The following is a 23848-nucleotide window of genomic DNA, read 5'->3' as shown; positions in this document are numbered from 1 at the left end:
TACACTTACCCTTTGGCCTTCTACTTCAGCCAAACTAAAGTCAACTTCACAATCAACTAGGACAATGAACATAGCATGTCACTTCCTACTGAAGAACCACTGAGGGTGACAGTAAAAGAGAACGATGATGATGTTATTGGTCTTATTATGGGAAAACTGTATTTCCCATGAGCCCTTAGATAGGGCAATAGTATTCCTTTATACATATATTCAAACACTCTCACAGATGACTTCTGAAAAGATCACCTGCAAAGTGTCTCCTGTTGAATTAACACATCCTTCCCCCCAAAATCTTGAAAATAAAAAACAGTGAGAAGCAACAGAGCCAGTAAGATCTGCTCAATGATTCTGAAGTCTGTCAGAAGACAACATTATATCCAATAAGAAGTATCTGCCAGGCATGATAGCTCACACCTGTAATACCAACACTTTGGGAGGCTGCGGTGGGAGGATCACTTGAAACCAGGAATTTGAGACCAACCCAAACAATATACTAAGACCTTGCCTCTATAGTAAATTTTAAAATTAGGGGCCGGGCGCGGTGGCTCAAGCCTGTAATCCCAGCACTTTGGGAGGCCGAGGCGGGTGGATCATGAGGTCAAGAGATCGAGACCATCCTGGTCAACATGGTGAAACCCCGTCTCTACTAAAAATACAAAAATTAGCTGGGCATGGTGGCACATGCCTGTAGTCCCAGCTACTAGGGAGGCTGAGGCAGGAGAATTGCTTGAACCCAGGAGGCGGAGGTTGCGGTGAGCCGAGATCGTGCCATTGCACTCCAGCCTGGGTAACAAGAGAGAAACCGTCTCAAAAAACAAAAAACAAAACAAAACAAAAAATTAGCCAGGCATGGCAGTGTGAGTAGTTCTAGCTACTCAAAATGTTGGGTGCTGGAGGTTTTGAGGCAGCAGTGAGCTATGATCACACCACTGTACTCCAGCCTAGGAAACAGAGTGAGATCCTGCCTCTAAAAAAGAAAAAAAGAAAGAGTATCAAAACACAGAAAAAGAAGAGCAAATTAGGAAAAATCCTCCGAAGCACCTATAATGGCAGAAAGAAAGCACAAATGAGAAAAAAGTTAATGAGTCAAAAAAGAGGTTGCTATTCTACTTAGTCAAAACTAACTTTAAAATACTATTAGGAAATTTAAAACATTCATAAAAGCTATGAGGTTCAAAACCAATTTGCAAAACACTAGCTGAGGCTGGTAACAGTGGCTCACGCCTGTAAGCTCAGCGCTTTGGGAGGCCGAGGCGAGTGGATCACAAGGTCAGGAGTTCGAGACCAACCTGACCAACATGGTGAAACCCCGTCTCTACTAAAAATACAAAAATTAGCTAGGCATGGTGGCATGCATCTGTAATCCAAGTACTTGGGAGGCTGAGGCAAGAGAGCTGCTTGATGCTAGGAGGCAGAGGTTACAGCAAGCCGAGATCATGCCACTGCACTCCAGTCTAGGCAACAGAGCAAGACTCTATGTCAAAAAAAAAAAAACTAGCTGAATTATCACTGCATTATAAACAAATCCAAATAAAGAAAGAGAAACAGATGTTCTTAGAAAAGAGAAGATGAAACATGTTAATAAAAATCAAAAGGGAACAGAATCACCTTTTAGAATGACCAAAATCCAAAATAATACCACCACCAAATGCTGGCAAGGATGTGAGGCAAAATAAACTCATTCATTGCTGGTAGGAGTGTAAAATGTAAAGCCACTTTGGAAGACAGTTTGGCAGTTTCTTACAAAGTGAAATCATTCAATCCAGCATCTGAACTAGGAGTTTACCTAGGTATTTACTGAAATGCATTGAAACTTTATGCCTACACAAAAATCTGCATGCAAATGTTTACAGCAGCTTTATTCACAATTGTCAAAACCTGGAAAAAAACCAAGGTACCTTTTAATAGGTAAAAAATAAACAAGCTGTGATACATCCATACAATTAAATATTACTTAGCAATTAAAATAAATGAGCTATCAGCCATGCATGGTGGCTCATGCCTGTAATCCCAACACTTTGGGAAGCCAAGGCAGGAGGATCACTTGAACCTAGGAGTTCAGGATCAGCCTGAGCAACACAGGTGAGACTCCATCTTCACAAAAAAAACTCTTAAATTAGCTGGGTGTGGTGGTGTGTGCCTACAGCCCCAGCTATTCAAGAGGCTGAGGCAGAAAGACTGCTTGAGCTCAGAAGTTCAAGGTTATATTAAGCTATGATAGCACCACTGTACTCTAGCCTGGGTGAGAGAGCGAGACTTTGTCTCAAAAAAAAAAAAAAAAAAAAAAAGAAATGAAATCCCAGGTGGGCAAGAGGGTGAGACTGTCTGTACAAAAAAATAAAATTAGCCGCACATGGTGGCACACGCCTGTGGTTCCAGTTACTTGGGAGGCTGAGGTAGGAGGATTACTTGAGCCTGGGAGGTCAGGGTGCAGTGAGCCATTACTGCACCACTGCACTCCAGTTCGTGCAACAGAGCAAGAACCTGTCTTAAAAAAAAAAAAAAAAAAAAATGGGAGTGAAGGAAGGAAAAGGCGAGGAAAAGAGAGGAAGGAAGAAGGGAGGGAGGGAGAGAGGAAGGAAGGAATAGTAGAACCTTAAATGCATAGTGCTAAGTGAAAGAAGACAGCCTGAAAAGGCTACATACTCTATGATTCCAACTGTATGATATTTTGAAAATGCCAAAACTACATAGGCAGTAAAAACATCAGTAAGTTGCCAAAAACTGGGTGTTGGGGGTAGAGATGAACAGGTAGAGCCCAGGGGATTTCTCAGTGAAATTACCCTGTATGATCCTGTAAGGGTAGATAAATGTTATCATTCATCTGTCAGTTCCACAGAATGTACAACACAAAGCTTGAATTCTAAAGTATATCATAAATTTTAGTTAATAATGTATCAATATTGGCTCATCAATTGTTAACAAATATATCACAATAATGCAAGAATGAGGGACAGAGGGAGTACATAGAAACTCTCTGTACTTTCTATTCAATTTTTCTATTAATCCTAAAATTGGTCTACAAATTGTCTATTTATTAAAAGCAAAACCAAAAAAGGAATCCATGAGTCAACACTGATAATGAATGGATAGATAAGAGTTAAGAAGGGAGGGCTCAGCCAGGCATGGTCACTCACGCCTGTAATCCCAGGACTTTCTGGAGGCTGAGGCAGGCGGATCACAAGGTCAGGAGTTCGAAACCAGCCTAACCAACATGGTGAAACCTCGTCTCCACTAAAAATATAAAAATTAGTCGGGTGTGGTGGCAGGTGCCTGTAATTCCAGCTACTCAGGAGAATTGCTTGAACCAGGAGGCAGAGGTTACAGTGAGCAGAGATCGCGCCATTGCACTCCAGCCTGGTTGACAGACAGAGATTCCCTCTCAAAAACAAGAAGGGAAGGCTCTTCTTACAGTAGAATGCAGGCTGGTAATTGTTTAAAGAGTGGTGGAGTTGGAAAATTACCAATTTGCACTTAACCAGAGTCAAGACTGGTACAGTGAGGAATCACGAATGGCTGAAAAACTTATGGGGGAAATTTGACAAGGAACAAGACACTTGAAATATCTCAAAGTGTCTAGCCACAGACTATCTATTGGAGACACTGGGCAGTGAATTACCATGACCAAGTAACCAAAATTACCATCGAGAAACTGATGAATATTGTACACCTCCAGATGTGACATCTGAGAAGGACAGAACATCACTCACGTACTATTTTGGCTATGGGTACATACCCTGAATTTAATCATGAGGCAAGAGTAGATAATCCTTAACTGAAAAATATTCTATTGGCTGGGTGCAGTGGTTCACGCCTATAATCCCAGCATTTTGGGAGGCTGAGCCAGGTGGATCACCTGAGGTTGGACTTCAAGACCAGCCTGGCCAGCATGGTGAAACCCCATCTCTACTAAAAATACAAAAATTAGCCAGGTGTGGTGGCAGGCACCTGTAATCCCAGTACCCAAGAGGCTGAGACAGGAGAATCGCTTAATCCTGGGAGGTGGAGGTTGCAGTGAGCCAAGATCGCACCATTGCCCTCCAGCCTGAGCAACAAAGCAAGTCAACGTCTCAAAAAAAAAGCAAAGAAAAATATTCTACAAAATAAATGCAACATATGATAAGTCATGAGCTGGATTCTAGTCTGGAGGAGGAAACAATTATAAAAGGATATTATTAAAACAACTGTCAAAATTGGAATATAGTTTCTGTCACTTTTAAATTTTCTGAGTTTGGTAACTACACTGTGAATACGTATATATTGTTATACATATTGAATACTGTTGCTCTTAGGAAATACACACTAAAAGGTAAAAGGAAATGATAGGCAACTTACTGTCAAATAGTCCAGAAAAAAAATGTGTGTTTATGTGCTTGAATAATCAGAGAGAGAGAAAAAGAGAGAATCATAAAACAAATGTAGCAAAATGTTAAAGACTGGTGAATGTGGGTAAAAGGTATACAGAAGTTCTATGTACTTTTTTCCATAAATTTGAAACTATGTGAAAACAAGTTTTTAAAAGTATGTTAATCTATTTTCTTCTGGCATAAATTTCCAAAGTGTTGCTACTGAAAAGTCTGATAACAATCTAAATTCATTCCCTTATAAGTAACTTACTGTTTCTGCTGAGTTGCTCAACATATCTTTCTTTCAAGTGCAGTAATTCTCTTAGAATTTGTCTTGGTATTAGTTGTTCAGGGTCAATACTCTGAGATACACAGTGTGCTCATTAAATGTAGATTTTCTTTTTTTTTAAATTTCAGTAAAGCTTTCTTGAACTACAGCCTTTACTATTTGTTCCTTCAGACAGGTGATAGTAATAGAAACTTAAGCCTGGGCAACACAGCAAGATCCTGTCCCTACCAAAAAATTTAAAAATTAGCAGAGCAGGCCGGGCGCGGTAGCTCACGCCTGTAATCCCAGCACTTTGGGAGGCCGAGGTGGGTGGATCACGAGGTCAAGAGATCGAGACCATCCTGGTCAACATGGCGAAACCCCATCTCTACTAAAAATACAAAAAATTAGCTGGGCATGGTGGCGCGTGCCTGTAATCCCAGCTACTCAGGAGGCTGAGGCAGGAGAATTGCCTGAACCCAGGAGGCAGAGGTTGCGGTGAGCCGAGATCGCGCCATTGCACTCCAGCCTGGGTAACAAGAGCAAAACTTCGTCTCAAGAAAAAAGAAAAAGGAAACTAAAAATTAGCAGAGCATGGTGGTGTGCAACTGTGGTCTCAGCAACTCAGGAGGCTGAGGCAGGGGCAATGCTTGAGCTGAGGAGTTGGAGGCTGCAGCGAACTATGGTCATATCGCTGTACTCAAGCCAGAGAAACAAGAGTGAGACCCTGTCTCTATAAAATAATAATTAAATAAATAAACGTTAAAACAGACTACAAATCTGAAAGTTCTATTATATAAAATAATAATAATAACTTAATTATCTATTCATTCAAATATTTATTATCTATGATATGACAGGTATGTCCATTCTACAAAAATGGAAGAATAATAAGAAATGGATGAGAATAATAAGAAATGGAAAGTAATACCAAGTAGGTCAATTAATCATCTACTGAATTATTGTTCCTCAAATGACTTCATGTTGTTAGTTATACAGAGAACGTATTTTAGAGTGCTCAGTTTCCACTCATTATTTTCCCCTACAACTACCATTCTGTTTAATCTTAACACTTGAGTGGTACAATGAAGAGCTATTCTTTAATATACATAAAATTCAGCCCACTAAACACTCTTTAAAAATGAGATGAATATGAAACAACTAAAATTCAATTAATAAGTTAGAGATCCACTTCCCATTGTTTAAAAAGGCACTTAGCACTATATTGACAGTACAGCCAAATTTATTTTCATCTGCATTATTATGCCACACCTAATTTAAGCCAGAAAAAAATCATAACTAAATTTTTAATATTTTAAGACTACCAAAGAGCCAGAAATAAACACTCAATTAGTATTATTAAATATATTACAGAACAATTATTTGAACAAAGATAATTATCTTACCATCTCTAAAAGTATAGCCTGAGTTTTAGCCTCTTTTTCTGCCTTTATTTCTTCTACTTCCTCAGCTGATCGTCCTTTGAAATCATCAATTTCTTCATCTGCTCCTATTCGACCACTCTGTAAGGCAGAAGTTACTGATGTATATATTTAAAAAATTTTTAAAAAAATCTGAGAAACACAGAAGACATACTTTATTCTTAGTTATATCAAATATGCTAAAACAGCAACTGATCAAGACTACAGTGAGCTACAATCACACCACTGCACTCCAGCCTGGGTCATGAGATCCTATCTCTTAAAAAACAATTTTAATAATTAAACAGCAACTGAGACAAACTTATAAACCTCCAAAATTGATTTAAATTAATTCTAAAGTATTAGCCAAACTCAGCTTCTGTTAAAATCAAAATAGGCCAGGACCAGTGGCTCATGCCCATAATCCCAGCACTTTGGGTGGCTGAGGCAGGTGGATCACTTAAGTCAGGAGTTCGAGACAAGCCTGGCCAATATGGTGAAATTCTGTCCCTACTAAAAATACAAAAATTAGCCAGGCATGGTGGCACACGCCTATAATCCCAGCTACTCAGGAGGCTAAGGCACACGAGAATCACTTGAACAAGGGAGGCCGAGGTAGCAGTGAGCCACTGTACTCCATCCTGGGCAACAGAGCTGTGACTGTCTCAAAAATAAATAAATAAATAAAAATAAATATTTTTATGGACACTATTACCCAATTCTAACTGCTGATTGAAGAGAAATAATCTTAGAATTAAGCACCAATCCCAAACATAAAGACAAATTCAGCTTTGAGGAAGCCTCACAGAAATTTATACCGTAAAATATGTGGGGGAAAAGTCTGTGCTGTTCCACAGAGATCTCTGGGTTCTAGCATGGCTCCAAAGTATCCCCAGTTGAAAAGTTACCTCACAAGATGATAGTTTAATTTGGCCTCAAAAACTCCTAAACGAGTTAGATGACAAGAAAAACACTTCCTAAGGTGTTCATGTAAGCTAGAACCGAGGTTGTCCCAGTAGAAAATAAACTGAAGAAAGGAAATTAGGGAAATGAGAAGATAGCTAGAAAAATTAGTATCTCTGTAGAAAAGAAAAAGAACTCTAAACTTGTTCTAGTATAATTAAGCAAAATAATAATTCTGAAGAAATTAATAGATGAAAAAGATAAATCCATACAAACCATTAATATGAATGTACATTTAATGACAAGGGGGCTTTACTTACATCTAATTGTTCCCTTGTAGGTTCTGGTGATCGATCAGGGATTAATAAATCAGGAGGGTCATCAAATGGATCATCTAAAATCACCGTATGATTTATCCTTACAAAATAAATCCAAGTCAAATGTTACATTTAAGTTATTTCAGAATCCATATTTTATTAGATTACAACAAATTACTTATCTCTAATGCCAAAAAAACCAGTATTGCACATGGATATCACTAACTTCGATATGCTTTCACATGAGTGTTACTGTTCTGCATTGAGTGATACCATATTTATTATCCTGCATTACTTTAAGATGTAAACTAATAATAACTGTCTAAATCTTAGTAGTTTAGCCCCATTTCTCAATTAAAAAACTAAAAGCATTAACAATTCCTCCAAACATAAGTAATTATTAATAATTAATTAGTAGAAGTATAAAAATACAAGATACTTTTTATTATAAAGATTCTTATAGTCAGCCGGGCGCGGTGGCTCAAGCCTGTAATCCCAGCACTTTGGGAGGCCGAGGCGGGTGGATCACGAGGTCGAGAGATCGAGACCATCCTGGTCAACATGGTGAAACCTCGTCTCTACTAAAAACACAAAAAATTAGCTGGGCATGGTGGCTCGTGCCTGTAATCCCAGCTACTCAGGAGGCTGAGGCAGGAGAATTGCCTGAACCCAGGAGGCAGAGGTTGCGATGAGCCGAGATCGCGCCATTGCACTCCAGCCTGGGTAACAAGAGCGAAACTCTGTCTCAAAAAAAAAAAAAAAAAAAAAAAAGAAAGATTCTTATAGTCTTATATTAATTCACCTTTTGGAATTAGAATTATCCAGAAACCAGTCCTATGCATACTATTCCTATCCATACTACTATGTGTCAAACATCTCAATATGAAAACATTCTAGTATATTCAGATAGTAAATTGTAACCACACCTGATATCCTGATACGGTACAAAGTCTTTGTCAACAAAGGTCTCATTAATTTTCTTAATTATATCCATTCCTTCTGTAACCTCACCAAACACTGTATGGACACCATCAAGGTAATCTAGATTTTCTCCTGTAGTGATGAGAAACTATACAGAAAGACACATAATAAATACCAAAAAAAAAAAAAAAAAAAAAAATTACCTAACTCAAACTGAAATCAGTGTCAGACTGACAAAAAAAAAATACAAAAAAGTAAGAGTCCACATTTACTGCATGAATCTTTACAAACTTGTTACTAGAACTAAGTAAAAAGTACAAAGCTTATGTAGGCATACCTCATTTTATTGTGGTTTACAGATAGTACATTTTTTACAAGTAAAGATTTCCAGCAACCATGTATTAAGTCTATTATCGGTGCCACTTTGCCAAAAGCATATGCTCATTTCATGTTTCTGGCTCACATTTTGGTAATTCTCACAAGATTTCAAACTTTTTCATTACCATGATATCTGTTATTATGATCTGTAATCTCTGATCTTACTACTGTAATTGTTTTGGGGCACCACAAACTTGCCCATATAAGATGGTGAACTTAATCTATAAATGTTGTATGTGTTCTGACTACACCAAAAAGCCATTCCCGTCTTTCTCCCTCTCAGTGATCCCTATTCCCCGAGACACAACAATATTGAAATTAGGACAATTAACCCTATAAGAGACTCATAAATGTTAAAGTAAAAGGAAGAGTGGCACATCTCACACTTTAAATCAAAAGCTAAAAATGATTAAACATAGTGAAGAAGGCATGTTGAAAGCCGAGATAAGCCGAAAGCTAGGCCTCTTATATGAAACAATAGCTGAGTTGTAAATGCAAAGGAAAGTTCTTGAAGAAAATTTAGAAGTGCTATTCCTGTGAACATATGAATAATAAGAAAATGAAACAGGCTTACTGCTGATACAAAGAAAGTTTTAGTAATCTACATAGACCATCAAACCAGCCACAACGATCCCTTAAGCCAACGCCTAATTCCAAGCAAGCCCTAACTATCTTCAATTCTATAAAGACTGAGAGAGGGGAGGTTAGCTGCAAAAGAAAGTTTCAAGCTAGCAGAGGTTGGTTCATTAAGTTTTAAAAGAAAAGACAGGTGCAGTGGATTACTCCATCACAAACAAACAAATATTTTAAGGAAAGAAGCTGTCTCCATAATTTAAAGGTGCAAGGTGAAGGAGCAAGTGCTGACATAGAAGCTGCAGCAAGTTATCTGGAAGATCTAGCTAAGACCACTGATGAAGATGACTCCATGAAATAACAAATTTTCCATGTAGATGAAACAGCCTTATATTAAAAGATGATGCCACTTAGGACTTTCATAGCTAGAGAGGAAAAGTCAATGCCTAGCTTCAAAGCTTCAAAGAACAAGCTGACTCTTCTGTTATATGCTACTGCAGCTAGTGACTTTAAGTTGAAACCAATACTCAAAAATCCTAGGGCCCTTAAAAATCATGCTAAATCTATTCTGCCTGCGCACTAGAAATGGAACACAGCCTGGATGACAGCGTATCTGTTTACAGCAAGGTTTATCAAATATTTTAAGATCATTGTTGAGACTTGCTGCTCAGAACAAAGATCCTTTTTAATACTACTGCTCTTTTAATAAGAAATCCTTTTAGCTGGGCGCGGTGGCTCAAGCCTGTAATCCCAGCACTTTGGGAGGCCGAGGCGGGTGGATCAAGAGGTCGAGAGTTCGAGACCATCCTGGTGGACATGGTGAAACCCTGTCTCTACTAAAAATACAAAAAATCAGCTGGGCATGGTGGCGTGTGCCTGTAATCCCAGCTACTCAGGAGGCTGAGGCAGGAGAATTGCCTGAACCCAGGAGGCGAAGGTTACGGTGAGCCGAGATCGTGCCATTGCACTCCAGCCTGGGTAACAAGAGCAAAACTCCGTCTCAAAAAAAAAAAAAAAAAAAAGAAATCCTTTTAAAATATCACTGCTCATTGACAATACTCCTGGTCACCTAGGAGCTCTGATGGATATGATGGAAATTAACATCATATTCAGCTCTGCACAGTGGCTCGCACCTGTAAACCCAGCACTTTGGGAGGTTGAAGCAGGCAGATCACTTGAGGCCAGGGATTCAAGACCAGCCTGGCCAACATGGTGCAACTCCCATCTCTACTATAAATACAAAAAATTAGACAGGTGTGGTGGTGAATGCCTATAATCCCAGCTAATCAGGAAGCTGAGGCAAGAGAATCATTTGAACCTGGGAGGCAGAGGTTGCAGTGAGGCGAGACTGCACCACTGTATCACAGCCTGGGTGACAGAGTGAGACTCTGTCTCAAAAAAAAAAAAAAAAAAATATATATATATATATACATATGTATATATATATATATATACATACACACACACACATATATATTGTTTTCATGCCTGCTAACATAAAATCCATTCTGTAGCTATGGATCAAAGAGTAACTTCTACTTTCAAGTATTATTTAAGAAATACAGCCTGACATGGTAGTGTGCACCTGTAGTACCAGCTACTCAGGAGGCTAGGATAGGAGGACAACTTGAGCAACATAGTGAGACCCTATCTCTAATAATAAAAATTTAAAAATACATTTTGTAAGGCTATAGCTGCCATAGACGGTGATTCCTCTGATGGATATATGCAAGTAAATTGAAAAACCTACTGGAAAAGATCACTATTCTAGATGTCATTAAGAACATTCGTGATTTGTGGGAGGAGGTCAAAATATCAACACTAACAGAAGTTTGGAAGAAGTTGATTCCAACCCTCATGGATGACTTTGAGTGGCACAAGACTTCAGTGAAGGAAGTAACTGCAAATGTGGTGGAAATTGCAAGAAAATGAGAATCAGAAGTAGAGCCTGAAGATGGGACTGAATGCTGCAATCTCATAACAAAACGCGAACAGATGTGGAGCTGCTTCTTAAAAATGAGCAAAGTGGAGCCGGGCGCGGTGGCTCAAGCCTGTAATCCCAGCACTTTGGGAGGCCGAGGCGGGTGGATCACGAGGTCAAGAGATCGAGACCATCCAGGTCAACATGGTGAAACCCCATCTCTACTAAAATACAAAAAATTAGCTGGGCATGGTGGCGCATGCCTGTAATCCCAGCTACTCAGGAGGCTGAGGCAGGAGAATTGCCTGAACCTAGGAGGCGGAGGTTGCGGTGAGCCGAGATCGCGCCATTGCACTCCAGCCTGGGTAACAAGAGCGAAACTCCGTCTCAAAAAAAAAAAAAAAATGAGCAAAGTGGGTTTTTTTTCCCCCTTTTTGAGAAAGAGTCTTGCTGTGTCACCCAGGCTGGAGTGCAGTGGCTCGATGTCAGATCACTGCGACCTCCGGCTCCCAGGTTCAGGCAATTCTCCTGTCTCACCTCCCAAGCAGCTGGGACTACAGGCAATGTACCGCCACACCTGGCTAACTGCTGTATTTTTAGTAGCGATGGTGTTTCACCATATTGGTCAGGCTGGTCTCGAACTCCTGATGTCAGGTGATCCACCTGCCTCAACCTCCCAAAGTGCTGAGATTACAGGTAAGGTACGAGCCATCGTGCCTGACCAAGTGGTTTCCTGAGATGGAATCTACTCCTGGTGAAGATGCTATATGATCATTGTTGAATGACAACAAAGGATTTAGGATATTACATAAACTTGGTTGATAGAGCAGTAGCAGGGTTTGAGAGGACTGACTTCAATATTGAAAGAATTCTACTGTAGGTAAAATGCTTTCAAACAGCATCTTATGATACACAGAAATCTTTCATGAAAGGAAAAGTCCATCAACATGGCAAACTTCTGTTGTCTTTATTTATTTGCAAAACAAGGCCTCACTGTCACCCAGCCTGGAGTGCAGTGGTGCAATCACAGTTCACTGCATCCTTGACCTCCTGGGCTCAAGTGATCCTCTCACCTCAGCTTCCCAAGAAGCTGGAACTACAGGCATGCACCACCATGCCCAGCTAATTTTTGTATTTTTTTGTGTGTGGAGATGGGATTTTCACCATGTTGCCCGGGCTGGCCTTGAAATCCTAAACTCAACTGATCTGCCTGCCTTGGCCCCCGCAAAGTACTGGGATTACAGACGTATGCCACTGAGCCAGTCTGTTGTCTTTCTTTTTTTTTTTTGAGATGAAGTCTCACTCCATTATCCAGGTTGGAGTGCAATGGCACGATCTCAGCTCACTGCAACCTCCGCCTCCCAGGTTCAAGCGATTCTCCTGCATCAGCTTCCCGAGTAGCTGGGATTACAGGTGACTGCAACCACGCCTGGTTAATTTTTTTATTTTTAGTAGAGACGGTGTTTCACCCTGCTAGCCAGACTGGTCTCAAACTCCCAACCTCAGTCAATCCGCCCAGCTCTGCCTCCCAAAGTGCTGGGATTACAGGTGTGAGCCACTGCACCAGGTCATGTTGTCTTATTTTAAGAAACTGCCACAGTCACACCAACCTTCAGCAATCACCACCCTGATTAGTCAATGGCCATCAACATCAAGGCAAGACCCTTCACCAGTAAAAAGATTATAATTTACTGAAGGCTCAGATGATCAGAAGAACTTTTTAGCAAAAAATAAAGTATTTTTTGGCGAGGCACGGTGACTCATGCCTGTAATCCCAGCACTTTGGGAAGTCGAGGCAGGCAGATCACCGGAGGTCAGGATTTTGAGACCAGCCTGGCTAACATGGTGAAACACCGCCTCTACTGAAAATACAAAAATTAGTCGGGTTCGGTAGTGCGCACCTGAGGCAGGATAACTGCTTGAACCGGGGAGGCAGAGGTTGCAATGAGCCATGACCACACCACTGTACTCCAGTCTGGGCAACAAAACAAGACTCCAACTCAAAAAAAAAAAAAAAAAAAGAGTATTTTTAAATTAAGGTATATATATTTTAAAAGACATAATACTATTGCACACTTAAGAGACTGTCATATAGTGTAAATGTAACTTTTATGTGCATTGGGAAACCAAAAAACCTGTGACTTGCTTTACTGTGGTATTTGCTGTATTATGCTGGTTTGGAAGCAAACCCACAGTATCTCCAAGGTATGTCTGTATATAAAACATCAACACATACAAAGATGTCCCCTTGATTGTTTAAAATACTTGGACAAGACATGACTCAACTTCATGTGTATATAGCAGAAAATACAAGTACCTACTCTAATGGGGTTGTTGGGAGAATTAAACAAGGTAAGGAATGGAAGGTACTCTGCATAACGTTTTTAAAAAATTAAGAAATACTGAAAAATGGGCCACAAATGTGAACAGTGATAATCATGGAGAATGGAGTTGTAGGTAATGTTTTTCTTTGTACTTTTCTGTATTTTCTCAAGTCTTCACAATGGAAATGACTTACATTTAAAAGAAAAAAATAATGTTTTTTAATATAGAAAAATGTGCATTTTTTCCCCTAACACATATTTCTGATTGAAACCTTCTAAGCCTTACTGGATAGTTTTAAAAGATACCTCTGTGGGCTCCTTCTAGTCCTTCATTTCTAAGCAAAGCTCATATTCTCACTCATTTCCTAACCTGAGATCCATGTTGATCACTGCCATTGTTCACCATGGACACTGTGCCTTTCTTCTTGTGCTTAATTCTTGGGACTTTTTCTGCCTCGAAAAAGCTTGCTTGATCACCATACAGTTGGCTGAAAAAAACATATAATAAGGTTATAAAATATAAGTACTCTAAAAATGAAATACAAAAGCACTAGTAACATATAGGGTTACCAATTATTTCTTTACAGAAATGACACCAGGATTCAAAATATTCTCCTTTTTTGCTAGACATTTAGGGAACTTCAAGAAAAAAATATAAATTTGAACCATATTTTAAAATGTAGATTGAAACACGGGCAATTATATTTTTCCTCATTTAAGGAGAAAAGAACTTGTTCTGCACTTCCAGAGATTAAAAAGAAGAAGAAGAAGAAAAGAACTTACCCAAAAATAGACTCTCCTCCACGGCCAGTCCCTGTAGGATCACCAGTTTGTATGATAAAATCCCTCTGTAATATGCAGGATTCTTTGTTAATTCAGAGTTTGTTAGATAGTTCCAATATCAAAGGAAATGACTTACTATCTACCAACTCACCTGTACATTGTGAATAAGGCAATAATTGTAGTATTTTATTTTGCACAATTTCAAGAAATTCAAGCAGGCTGAAAGAAAGAAAGTACAAAATTTATCACAGTAATCCACAAATACATTTTTAAATAAGGAAAAGCAAAGTAAAATGTAATTTCTAAATTACTATTACAAGGGAAAAAAAAGTCACATGTCCAAAAACTATAAAAAAGGGCAACAGGCCTGGCACAGTGGCTCACACCTGTAATCCCAGCACTTTGGGAGGCCAAGGTGGGCAGATCACTTAAGATTAGAAGTTCAAGACCAGTCTGGCCAACACAGTGAAACCCCGTCTCAACTAAAAATACATACAAAATTAGCCAGGCGTGATGAGAGGCACCTGTAATCCCAGCTACTCGGGAGGCTGAGGCAGGAGAATCACTTGATCCCAGGAGGCAGAGGTTGCAGTGGGCCAAGATAGCACCACTGTGCTCCAGCCTGGGTGACAGTATGAGACTTACCTCAAAAAAAATAAACTAGGGCTGGGCATGGTGGTTCATGCCTGTAATCCCAGCACTATGGGAGGCCAAGGTGGGCAGATCACCTGAGGTCAGGAGTTCAAGACTAGCCTGACCAACATAGAGAAACTCCATCTCTATTAAAAATACAAAAGTAGCCAGGCATGGTAGTGTATGCCTGTAATCCCAGCTACTCGGGAGGCTGAGGCAGGAGAATCACTTGAACCTGGAAGGCGGAGGTTGCAGTAAGCCAAGATTGCGCCATTGCACTCCAGCCTGGGCAACAAGAATGAAACTCCAGCTCAAAAATAAATAAATTAAATTAAATTAAAGATCAATAATTGCTCTAGAGAGCAATTATTTTTAAGTCTAGAAAAAAAGCAACATATTTTAAATTACCTTTTTTTTTTCTTTCATAGAATTTTTGGGGTACCTTGGCTAATACAAGAAAACTGACACTTATCTGTGATAAGCAATCATTTATCGATAGATTGATTTTACTACAAGAAAAAAGAACACTTAGCCGGGCGCGGCGGCTCAAGCCTGTAATCCCAGCACTTTGGGAGGCCGAGGCGGGTGGATCACAAGGTCGAGAGATCGAGACCATCCTGGTCAACATGGTGAAACCTCGTCTCTACTAAAAATACAAAAAAATCAGCTGGGCATGGTGGTGCGTGCCTGTAATCCCAGCTACTCAGGAGGCTAAGGCAGGAGAATTGCCTGAGCCCAGGAGGCAGAGGTTGCAGTGAGCCGAGATCGCGCCATTGCACTCCAGCCTGGGTAACAAGAGCGAAACTCCGACTCAAAAAAAAAAAAAAAAAAAAGAACACTTAAAGAGCATATTGTAATAGTAATAGATCTAGCATAATATATAAAAATGGATACAGATTATATCAATTAGGAAAAAGTCAAACATCCAGGGTCAGTTTTTAAATAATAAACAGTCCTTTATAAAAAGCCATACACAGGCCAGGTGCAGCAGCTCACACCCGTAATCCCAGCACTTTGGGAGGCCAAGGCAGGAGGATCATGAGGTCAGGTGTTCGAGACCAGTCTGGTCAACATGGTAAAACCCAGTCCCTACCAAAGATACAAAACATTAGCCGGGCATGGTGGTGGGCACCTGTAATCCCAGCTACTCAGGAAGCTAAGGCAGCAGAATTGCTTGAACCCAGGAGGCATAAATTGTAGTGAGCAGAGATCGCACCACTGCACTCCAGCTTGGGAGACAGGGAGAGACTCTGTCTCAAAATAAATAAATAAACATTTTTAAAAATAAAAATAAAAATCCATACATTTATCACAAACAACCTTTTTCATGTAAATTAACCCTGCTTATCCAACAAACATTTACCAAGTACCTTCTAGATGGCTTGAGACTGCCATCACAAACGGCAGTAAACCATGGTCCCTGTTTCCAAAAGTTCACAGTCTAGTCATAGAAAGACACGTTAACAAGTTCGTAAAGGCACTAAGTAAGAAACCATACAGACAGTAAGATATATGAGGCAGTCCCTGCCCTCAAAAAGCTTACATTAAATTAGGGTCCTTACATTTGAACACAAGAAGTGTTCAAATTACATACTGAGCATATCTAATTAATAACATGTGTGCCACTTAAATAGTAAAATGGTAAAAAGTAGTTTTTTAAATTCCTCAAGAGTTCAAAAGATTGTTTCTGGCTAGGGAAATCAGAACACCTCAGGGAAGGTTAAGGCAAACATTAAAAGAACTACACTAGCAGAGAGTGAAGGGTGACCATTTTAAGTTTGGAAGACTATGAAAAGGCCTGGAAGTGGGAATTTAAATGTTCTAAGGGTCTGTAATAGTCTGGTATTACACAGTAATAGAGGATGAAAAGGCTGGAGAGATAAGATGGGGCTAGCTGTTCAAGAGTGTTGAATATCAGTCCTGCAGTTGTTTTTCTTAATATATTTCTGGGCTTCCTGTTAAACAGGAGTGGTCCTTTTACTAGAAAACAAAAATAATGGATTTAGGCAATGATCATCAATGGCTGCCAAATAAGTCTTTCATCAAAATCTAATGATTATAAGGGTAACAAGGCCGCCAGGAGTGGGGGCTCATGCCTATAATCCCAGCACTTTGGGAGGCCAAGGTGGGCAGATCATGAGGTCAGAAGACCGAGACCAGCCTGGCCAACATGGTGAAACCCCATCTCTCCTAAAAATACAAAAATTAGCCGGGCATGGTGGTGCGTGCCTGTAATCCCAGCTACTCAGGAGACTAAAACAGGGGAATCACTTAAACCAGGGAGTCAGAGGTTGCAGTGAGTGACTGTACTCCAGCCTGGCAACAGAGTGAGACTCCATCTCAAAAAAAAAAAAAAGATAGGGCAACAAGGCCATAATGCACTGACCAATTTTAAGATCACCAAAAGAGCCAACCAGACATCAAGTGCCTCCTGAATGTAATGCAGCTGAAAGTACACACTATCTTGTACGAAATATTCTTGCCAAAAACATTTGATCTGAATCTGATCAAGGTTTTAAAGCTGAAGAACTTCTTATAGGAAATAGAGGACATAAAGGAATATGTTAATGGACGCAGTAAATAATCAGTCAAATTCAAAACAAGAGAAAGTCTACAAGACAAAGGACCCACATTCTTTCTCAAATTTTTTTCAAGAAAAAAAAGGGGGAGAACCAATAGATTAAAATATATATAAGAGACATTTTAATCAATATAACATATGGACTTTGGGTCCTAATTTAAATTACCAGATTTTCTTAAAATTTATGAGATAACAGGAAAGTTTAATGATACTAAGAAATTACTGCTAGTTTTTTCAAAGTATGATAAAATTTGTGGTTCTGTTTTTCTTTTCCTTTTTTACAACTTTTTCTTTTTTCTTTAGTATTTTTCCCTTTTCCCTGTCAAATTTTCTTTCTTTTTTTAACCGTCACTTATGTGACCCTTAAGCTCATAGTTTTGGTGTTTTTTTTTGTTTTTTGTTTTTTCCAAAGAGTCCTTATCTTTTACAAATACATACTGAAGTAATTACAGATTAAATAGGTACACTGGAGGTGGGGGTATTTAATGACTATGTGTTCAAAGCTGTTAAACAAAGCTGGTCATGTGGACATGAGAGTTCCTTTACATGATTCTCTCCACATCTGTGTTTTAAATTTTCTCTAATAAAAAGTTTAAAAAGAAAAGGAAGAAAGAAGGGGAAGAAGGAAGGTAGGTTAGGTCTGGATATGTTGATCATAGATTGATAAGAAGGTATAAACATAATAGGTAGGCATGTAAGCAGATCTCATATGCTTTCAAATATGTATAGGGGGCGGACTTAGGTTTTGGTGTTATGGGCTTATCTTTGCAGAACCACTGCTTGTTAACTTATTTCCTCACAACTCTGGGGAAAGAGGCCCATTCATTTTGCCAGATGCTCCTCTACATAAGCAAAGTGTCAAAGAAACTCAATGAAGGAGGCGGAGGCAGGAGAATTGCCTGAACCCAGGAGGCGGAGGTTGCGGTGAGCCGAGATCGCGCCATTGCACTCCAGCCTGGGTAACAAGAGCGAAACTCGGTCTCAAAAAAAAAAAAAAAAAAAAAAAAAAGAAACTCAATGAAAAGTAAAATCAAGAGATAAAAAACAAAATTCCCTATCCTTTGAAACCCTGTATCCAGCCACCTTTAAAACCAAGCTTACCCTAGTATTATGAGGCAACAAATTATTTTCTTTGTTTAAACCAGTTTGAGTTGGGTTTCTATTACTTGCACAAAAGGTCCTAATACAACACATTTATATCCAGTAGTCAATATAATGAACCTCTAGTGTGTGCCCTAAAAGTAGCAAGTATTGTACTAGGTATTCAGGATATAGAGATGATAATTGTGGTACAGTTCCTCCTCTCACTGGAGTTTACATTCTTGAAAGAGGAAGACTTGTAATCAGCTCCACAAAAATAGGCAAATATCATAATAAAATGTGTCATAGAGCAGAAGACAGAGCAGAAGAACCTCAGATAACTGCTTAGAAAGGAGGGAGAGCGGGGTTGTTCCCAGAGGGCTGTGCGACATCGATTCATCTGCACTGTCACGGCGGGTGTGCTAAAGACCACCACTGGCCTTGTGGGATTAGCTGTGTACAATACTCCACACGAGAGGCTAAGAATAATGTACACAAAGATTCTTGAAGTTCTTGAGGATATCTCTAAAAATGCAGCATATAGAAAATATACAGAACAGATTATATATTTTATTTTATTTTATTTTATTTTATTTTTTTGAGACGGAGTTTCGCTCTTGTTACCCAGGCTGGAGTGCAATGGCGCGATCTTGGCTCACCGCAACCTCCGCCTCCTGGGTTCAGGCAATTCTCCTGCCTCAGCCTCCTGAGTAGCTGGGATTATAGGCACGCACCACCATGCCCAGCTAATTTTTTGCATTTTTAGTAGAGACGGGGTTTCACCATATTGACCAGGTTGGTCTCAATCTCTCGACCTCGTGATCCACCCGCCTCGGCCTCCCAAAGTGCTGGGATTACAGGCTTGAGCCACCGCGCCCGGCCCACAGAACAGATTATAAATGAGAAGCTAGCTATGGTTAAAGCAGAACCAGATGTTCAAGAATTAGAAGACCAACTTCAAGGTGGTCAATCAGAAGAAGTGATTCTTCAAGGCTGAACATGAACTAAGTCTAGCAAGAAAAATGGTGCAGTGGAAAACATGGGAGCCAGTGGTGGAAGAGCCTCCTGCTGATCAGCGGAAATGGCCCAATATAATTATTAAGTGATTTTGGTGGGTTGATGGGAACTGATGTAATGAAATGTTCTGTTCTGTTAAGAGCGTGTTCACATTACTGACATAATCAAGAAAACTAATATAGAAAATATCTAGGAGACTGTTAAAATTAGTGATTATGATAATTCAGTCAGGTGAATCCATTTTTTATTTGTAGTCACACAAATTATTTCAAAGATAATATTTCCATGAACAGAGAGGTCATGGGAAGATTTGAGAATTAATTAGAATTAATTCCTACAGATCTTCAATGTAGAGGCCATAATCAAAAAGTAAAGTTTCTTTAGTAATATGTTCAATACACCATTCAATTTTTAAAATTATCCCGAAGAAGAAAAGAAAAAGTCCTTAATTATTATGTTCTAAACAAATTTATAGATCACTGTTTGAGGTAAAAAATAAGAGTGATATTTTTAAATGTGATAAAATAGCACAGTGGCTGTTAATAGAATTTGAAATTATGGTTAACCTCCTTAACTGTGATCTTATGGATGTAAGGTAAAATTTAAATATATAGTTATATATTGATTACAAAATCCATAATGCCATTTTATTTTACTCATTATTTGAATTATACCATTTACTCTGTTTTCTTATAGTCTTAATTTTATTACATTTTGTTGTTATGTATTATATTTAAAAACTAAATTAGAATACATTGTACAGTTGAAGAAACTGACTTGGTACTTGAAAGAAAGATTTCCCATTGCATAGTGGTACTTGGAAAAACTTCATTTTGTTGCATTTGTGGAAGTTAGTTTTCTGGCACATAGCCTTTAAATTCCTTAATCAACCTAATTACATCAGGATAGAGGTAAAATTTCTCTAAAAGAACAGACATTAACAGTTCCTGACATTTATATCTGGCATATGGATAGGCTTCAAAACATCTTAGTCATAGGACTATAAATTCAAAGTGGAATAACTAAGTAGTTTGCAGTACGTTTCTAATATAAGTGTACGTGGGTATAAAAATAAGACAAATGCTGTTCAGGGAAAGAAGTTGGCAAGCTTAAGATTAAACAAAAATAAAATTACATGTGTTTTTGCCTTAAAAAAAAAAAAGAAAGGAGGGAGGGCTTCAAAGAAGAGATGATGCTTGATCTGAGATTTAGATAAGCAATTGGTTTGCCAGAAGGACAAAAGCGGAGAGGAATATTGTTTAGAAGGAACAGCAAGAGAATGGTAAAAATGGCACGGGAGAGTTTGTAGTGTTTTTGCCGGACGGAGAGGAGGGAGGAATTGCTGCGTGCAGGGGGAGTGGCGGGAATGGAGCATGGCAGAAAGTAGTTATTGTACAATATTGCAACTTATTTCATCTTCTTTGATAGGCTCTGCATTCCATGTGGGTAGGACCCTGTCTGTAACTCATCTCTCCTGGTCTCCAGTTTCTTCCTGACCTGATACATTCTCCACACTGCTGCCTATTATCTTCTCAAAACAAGTATGCCACACCTCAATACTGCTTTTAAAGTCTTCAAAGACTCTGATCATCAGTAGGACACACAAGACTATTCACGACCTGACCGAAGCGTATCTAACCAGACTCGAGTCTGCCTTTCCACAACTCATACCAGTCCTTCCAGTCACACCAAATTATTTGCCGTTTCCAGAAAATTCCAAGCAAAGAAAGTGTAAGCTAAGAAAACCCTCATTCCCATTCATCTTTGAAAGAACTACTTCAAGTGTTCTACTTGCAAGCTTTGCTTCTCCCCACCCGCCGCGCCCCGAGAAGACGCCCTCTTCTGGTTTCCATGGCAACTTACACATTCTTCTACCAAAACACGTAGAAAACTAAAATGGGTTCCTATGTCAATTTCCCCAAATGGAAAATCAGACCCTCAGAGGCAAGAAGCCAAGCCCAGGACTTAGCTCAGTGCATCAAAGGCTCAAGTTCACACTCCGGACAACCTCTTCTTCCATCCAGGCGGGATGCCCACACTCGCTGCGCCAAGCACACCCTACCTGCCTTCATCAAGATTTAACCGACTACGCATCAAGCAGTAGTTGCTGTGTTCCTCTCCCAAGTAAACACAGTAAAGGCACAAAAGCTATGGGTATTGTATGTACAGCTCGAATCACACTCACAGCCCCCCGCCCCCGACACACACACTCCCAAAGGCAATTAATGACCGCAAGCACTCTCCACCGGACTGGCCAACACAAGACACAGGAGAAAGCCTGCCAAGGCTCAAACGAATTCGTCACAAAAACTTTTATAACCAAGGCAGGTTAATAAAATAGCCCAGCCGCAGACACCAACAGCCCAGAAGTTCGAGCTCCAACCAATCTATAGCCTGGACTGCGCAGAAAACGGAAAGTGGGGGAACAAGCTCGGGGGCCCCGGCGACAGGTAAGCGGGGCTCAAGCCTCACCACGCGGCCGCTCCTCGGTGTACAAGTCGATGACGACGTCGCCCAAAGTGGTCTCCAGGAGAACCGCCATGGCGCCCGCTCCTCCTCTGCTACTAACCCCGGGGGGTGGTGACAGGCGCAGGTCGTCAGTGTAGTTTACGCCACGCGTCACCCTCGGCGCGACCCCTGTTGCGTCATCTCGCCGGCGCCGCGCCTCGTTTCCGGGCAGCTTCTTCCGGCCGGTGGGTGGGCGCAGGGCCGCGGCGCTGAGGTGCGGTCCCTATTCGTCCCGCCCCCGGCGCGGCCTTTTTGAAAATCCTGGTCCGCCTCTGGAGATTCTTGCGGAAGCCTGTCGCTCAGAACAGCGGCAGAATAGACTTTTGTGCCGTTTGTGTCCGTCTCAAGAGCAGAGCGGCTCTCCGAGCGGCCCTTTTATCCACCAGGGGGCGCCCACGGCGGGATCGTCTCCCCACCTTTTTGGGCGGACCCCTTCGGCTTTCCTGTCAGTCTCGTCTTCGCGAAAGAACTTTTGGCCTCGACTGTGGGTTTCCGATGCTAAGAACTCACATTTCGTTTCGTGTTGTTTTCTGTTTTGAGACGGGGTCTCGCTCTGCCGCCCAAGCTGGCGGGCGGTGGCTGTCTCGGCTCACTGCAACCTCCACCTCCCCGGCTCCAGCGGTTCTCCTGTCTCAGCCTCCCGACCACCTGGGACCACAGGCCCGCGCCATCACGCCCGGCTAACTTTGTTCTCTTATTTTTTTGTAGAGATGGCGGTGGGGGGAGGTGGTCTCCCTATGTTGCTCAGGTCGCTCTTGAACCCCTGAGCTCGAGGAGTTCGAACTCCTCCCGCCTCGGCCTCCCGGAGCTCGAGGAGCCGGGATGACGCGCGAGCCACCGCGCGCGGCCAGAACGAACATTCCGTCATGCACGTGGATTCCGCAGACACTCTTCTGGGCACGCCTGTCACTGTCTTGTATGGCATTTTATAATCTTATCATCTCCAATAACTTCACATCTGACGAAAAGCCACAGCTGTCATAATGGCTGACGAGGCCTGACAAGACCCTCTCCTGCCCCATCTTATTCCCGGGAAACGACGCTGGACAGTTTGCTGTTCCCTGAACGCTGCCGACACGCTCCTGCCTTGGGTCTTTTCAGTCGCCGCGGTTGGGAGACTTCTTCCTCCAGCTATTCGCGTGGCTCCCCTTCACCCTCTCCAAGTGCTTTGGCCTCCGATGCCCTGTCAGTGAGGCCCTCCATGCCTTTCATGTTTCTCCATATAGCTTTTTCTCCAGAGGACTTTTTACAATCTAACATGCTCTTTACGAATCTGTTTCTGTTTATTTATTGTTACTAGAATGTGTGCTCCAGGATAATCCATGTTGTTTTGTTTAAAGCTGTATCCCTAATGCCTCTGACAGCCTGGTACATAACGTGCAAATAAATGTTTGTTGAATGAATGAATGAATGAATATTGTGTTTTGGTTTTTGGCTTTTTTTGAGATGGAGTCTCACTCTGTCGCCCAGTCTAGAGTACAGTGGTGCGATCTCAGCTCTGCAACCTCCATCTCCTGGGGTAAAGCGATCCTCCTGCCTCAGCCTCCAGAGTAGCTGGGACTACAGGCGCCTGCCACCACACCTGGCTAATTTTTTCTATTTTAGTAGAGATGGGGTTTCACCATGTTGGTGAGGCTGGTCTCAAACTCCTAACCTCAAGTGATTCACCCACCTCAGCCTCCCAAAGTGCGGGGATTACAGGTGTGAGCTACCATGCCCAGCAATGAATAATGTTAATTAAAGAAATGCAAATTAAAGAGATACATTTCTGATGGGAATGCAAAATTATATTAATACAAATAGGGAACAGCAGCTAGAGCTTCTCCTGGGGTCAATCTAAGGGTTCTCAGGAGAAAGTGTGTCTATGCGTTGTT

General features: G+C 40.8%; 1 protein-coding gene across 1 annotated transcript in view; it reads right to left on the bottom strand.

The window, feature by feature from the left end:
- The window catches only part of PPIL4 (peptidylprolyl isomerase like 4), a 44596-nt gene extending 22533 nt beyond the window's left edge, over nt 1–22063 (bottom strand). Inside the window, exons 1-7 of the mRNA XM_003943568.3 lie at nt 21939–22063; nt 14307–14374; nt 14156–14220; nt 13743–13860; nt 8182–8324; nt 7259–7355; nt 6021–6137 (exon numbers count right to left, since the gene is read on the bottom strand). Coding sequence (XP_003943617.1) covers nt 6021–6137; nt 7259–7355; nt 8182–8324; nt 13743–13860; nt 14156–14220; nt 14307–14374; nt 21939–22008 — 678 coding nt within the window. The 5' untranslated portion in view covers nt 22009–22063. The remainder of the gene's footprint in view (nt 1–6020; nt 6138–7258; nt 7356–8181; nt 8325–13742; nt 13861–14155; nt 14221–14306; nt 14375–21938) is intronic.
- Between the last annotated feature and the right edge of the window lie 1785 nt (nt 22064–23848).

The sequence above is a fragment of the Saimiri boliviensis genome, chromosome 4 (assembly GCF_048565385.1).
Source record: "Saimiri boliviensis isolate mSaiBol1 chromosome 4, mSaiBol1.pri, whole genome shotgun sequence".
Lineage (NCBI taxonomy): Eukaryota > Metazoa > Chordata > Mammalia > Primates > Cebidae > Saimiri > Saimiri boliviensis.
This window is presented reverse-complemented; position numbering and strand designations above follow the sequence as displayed.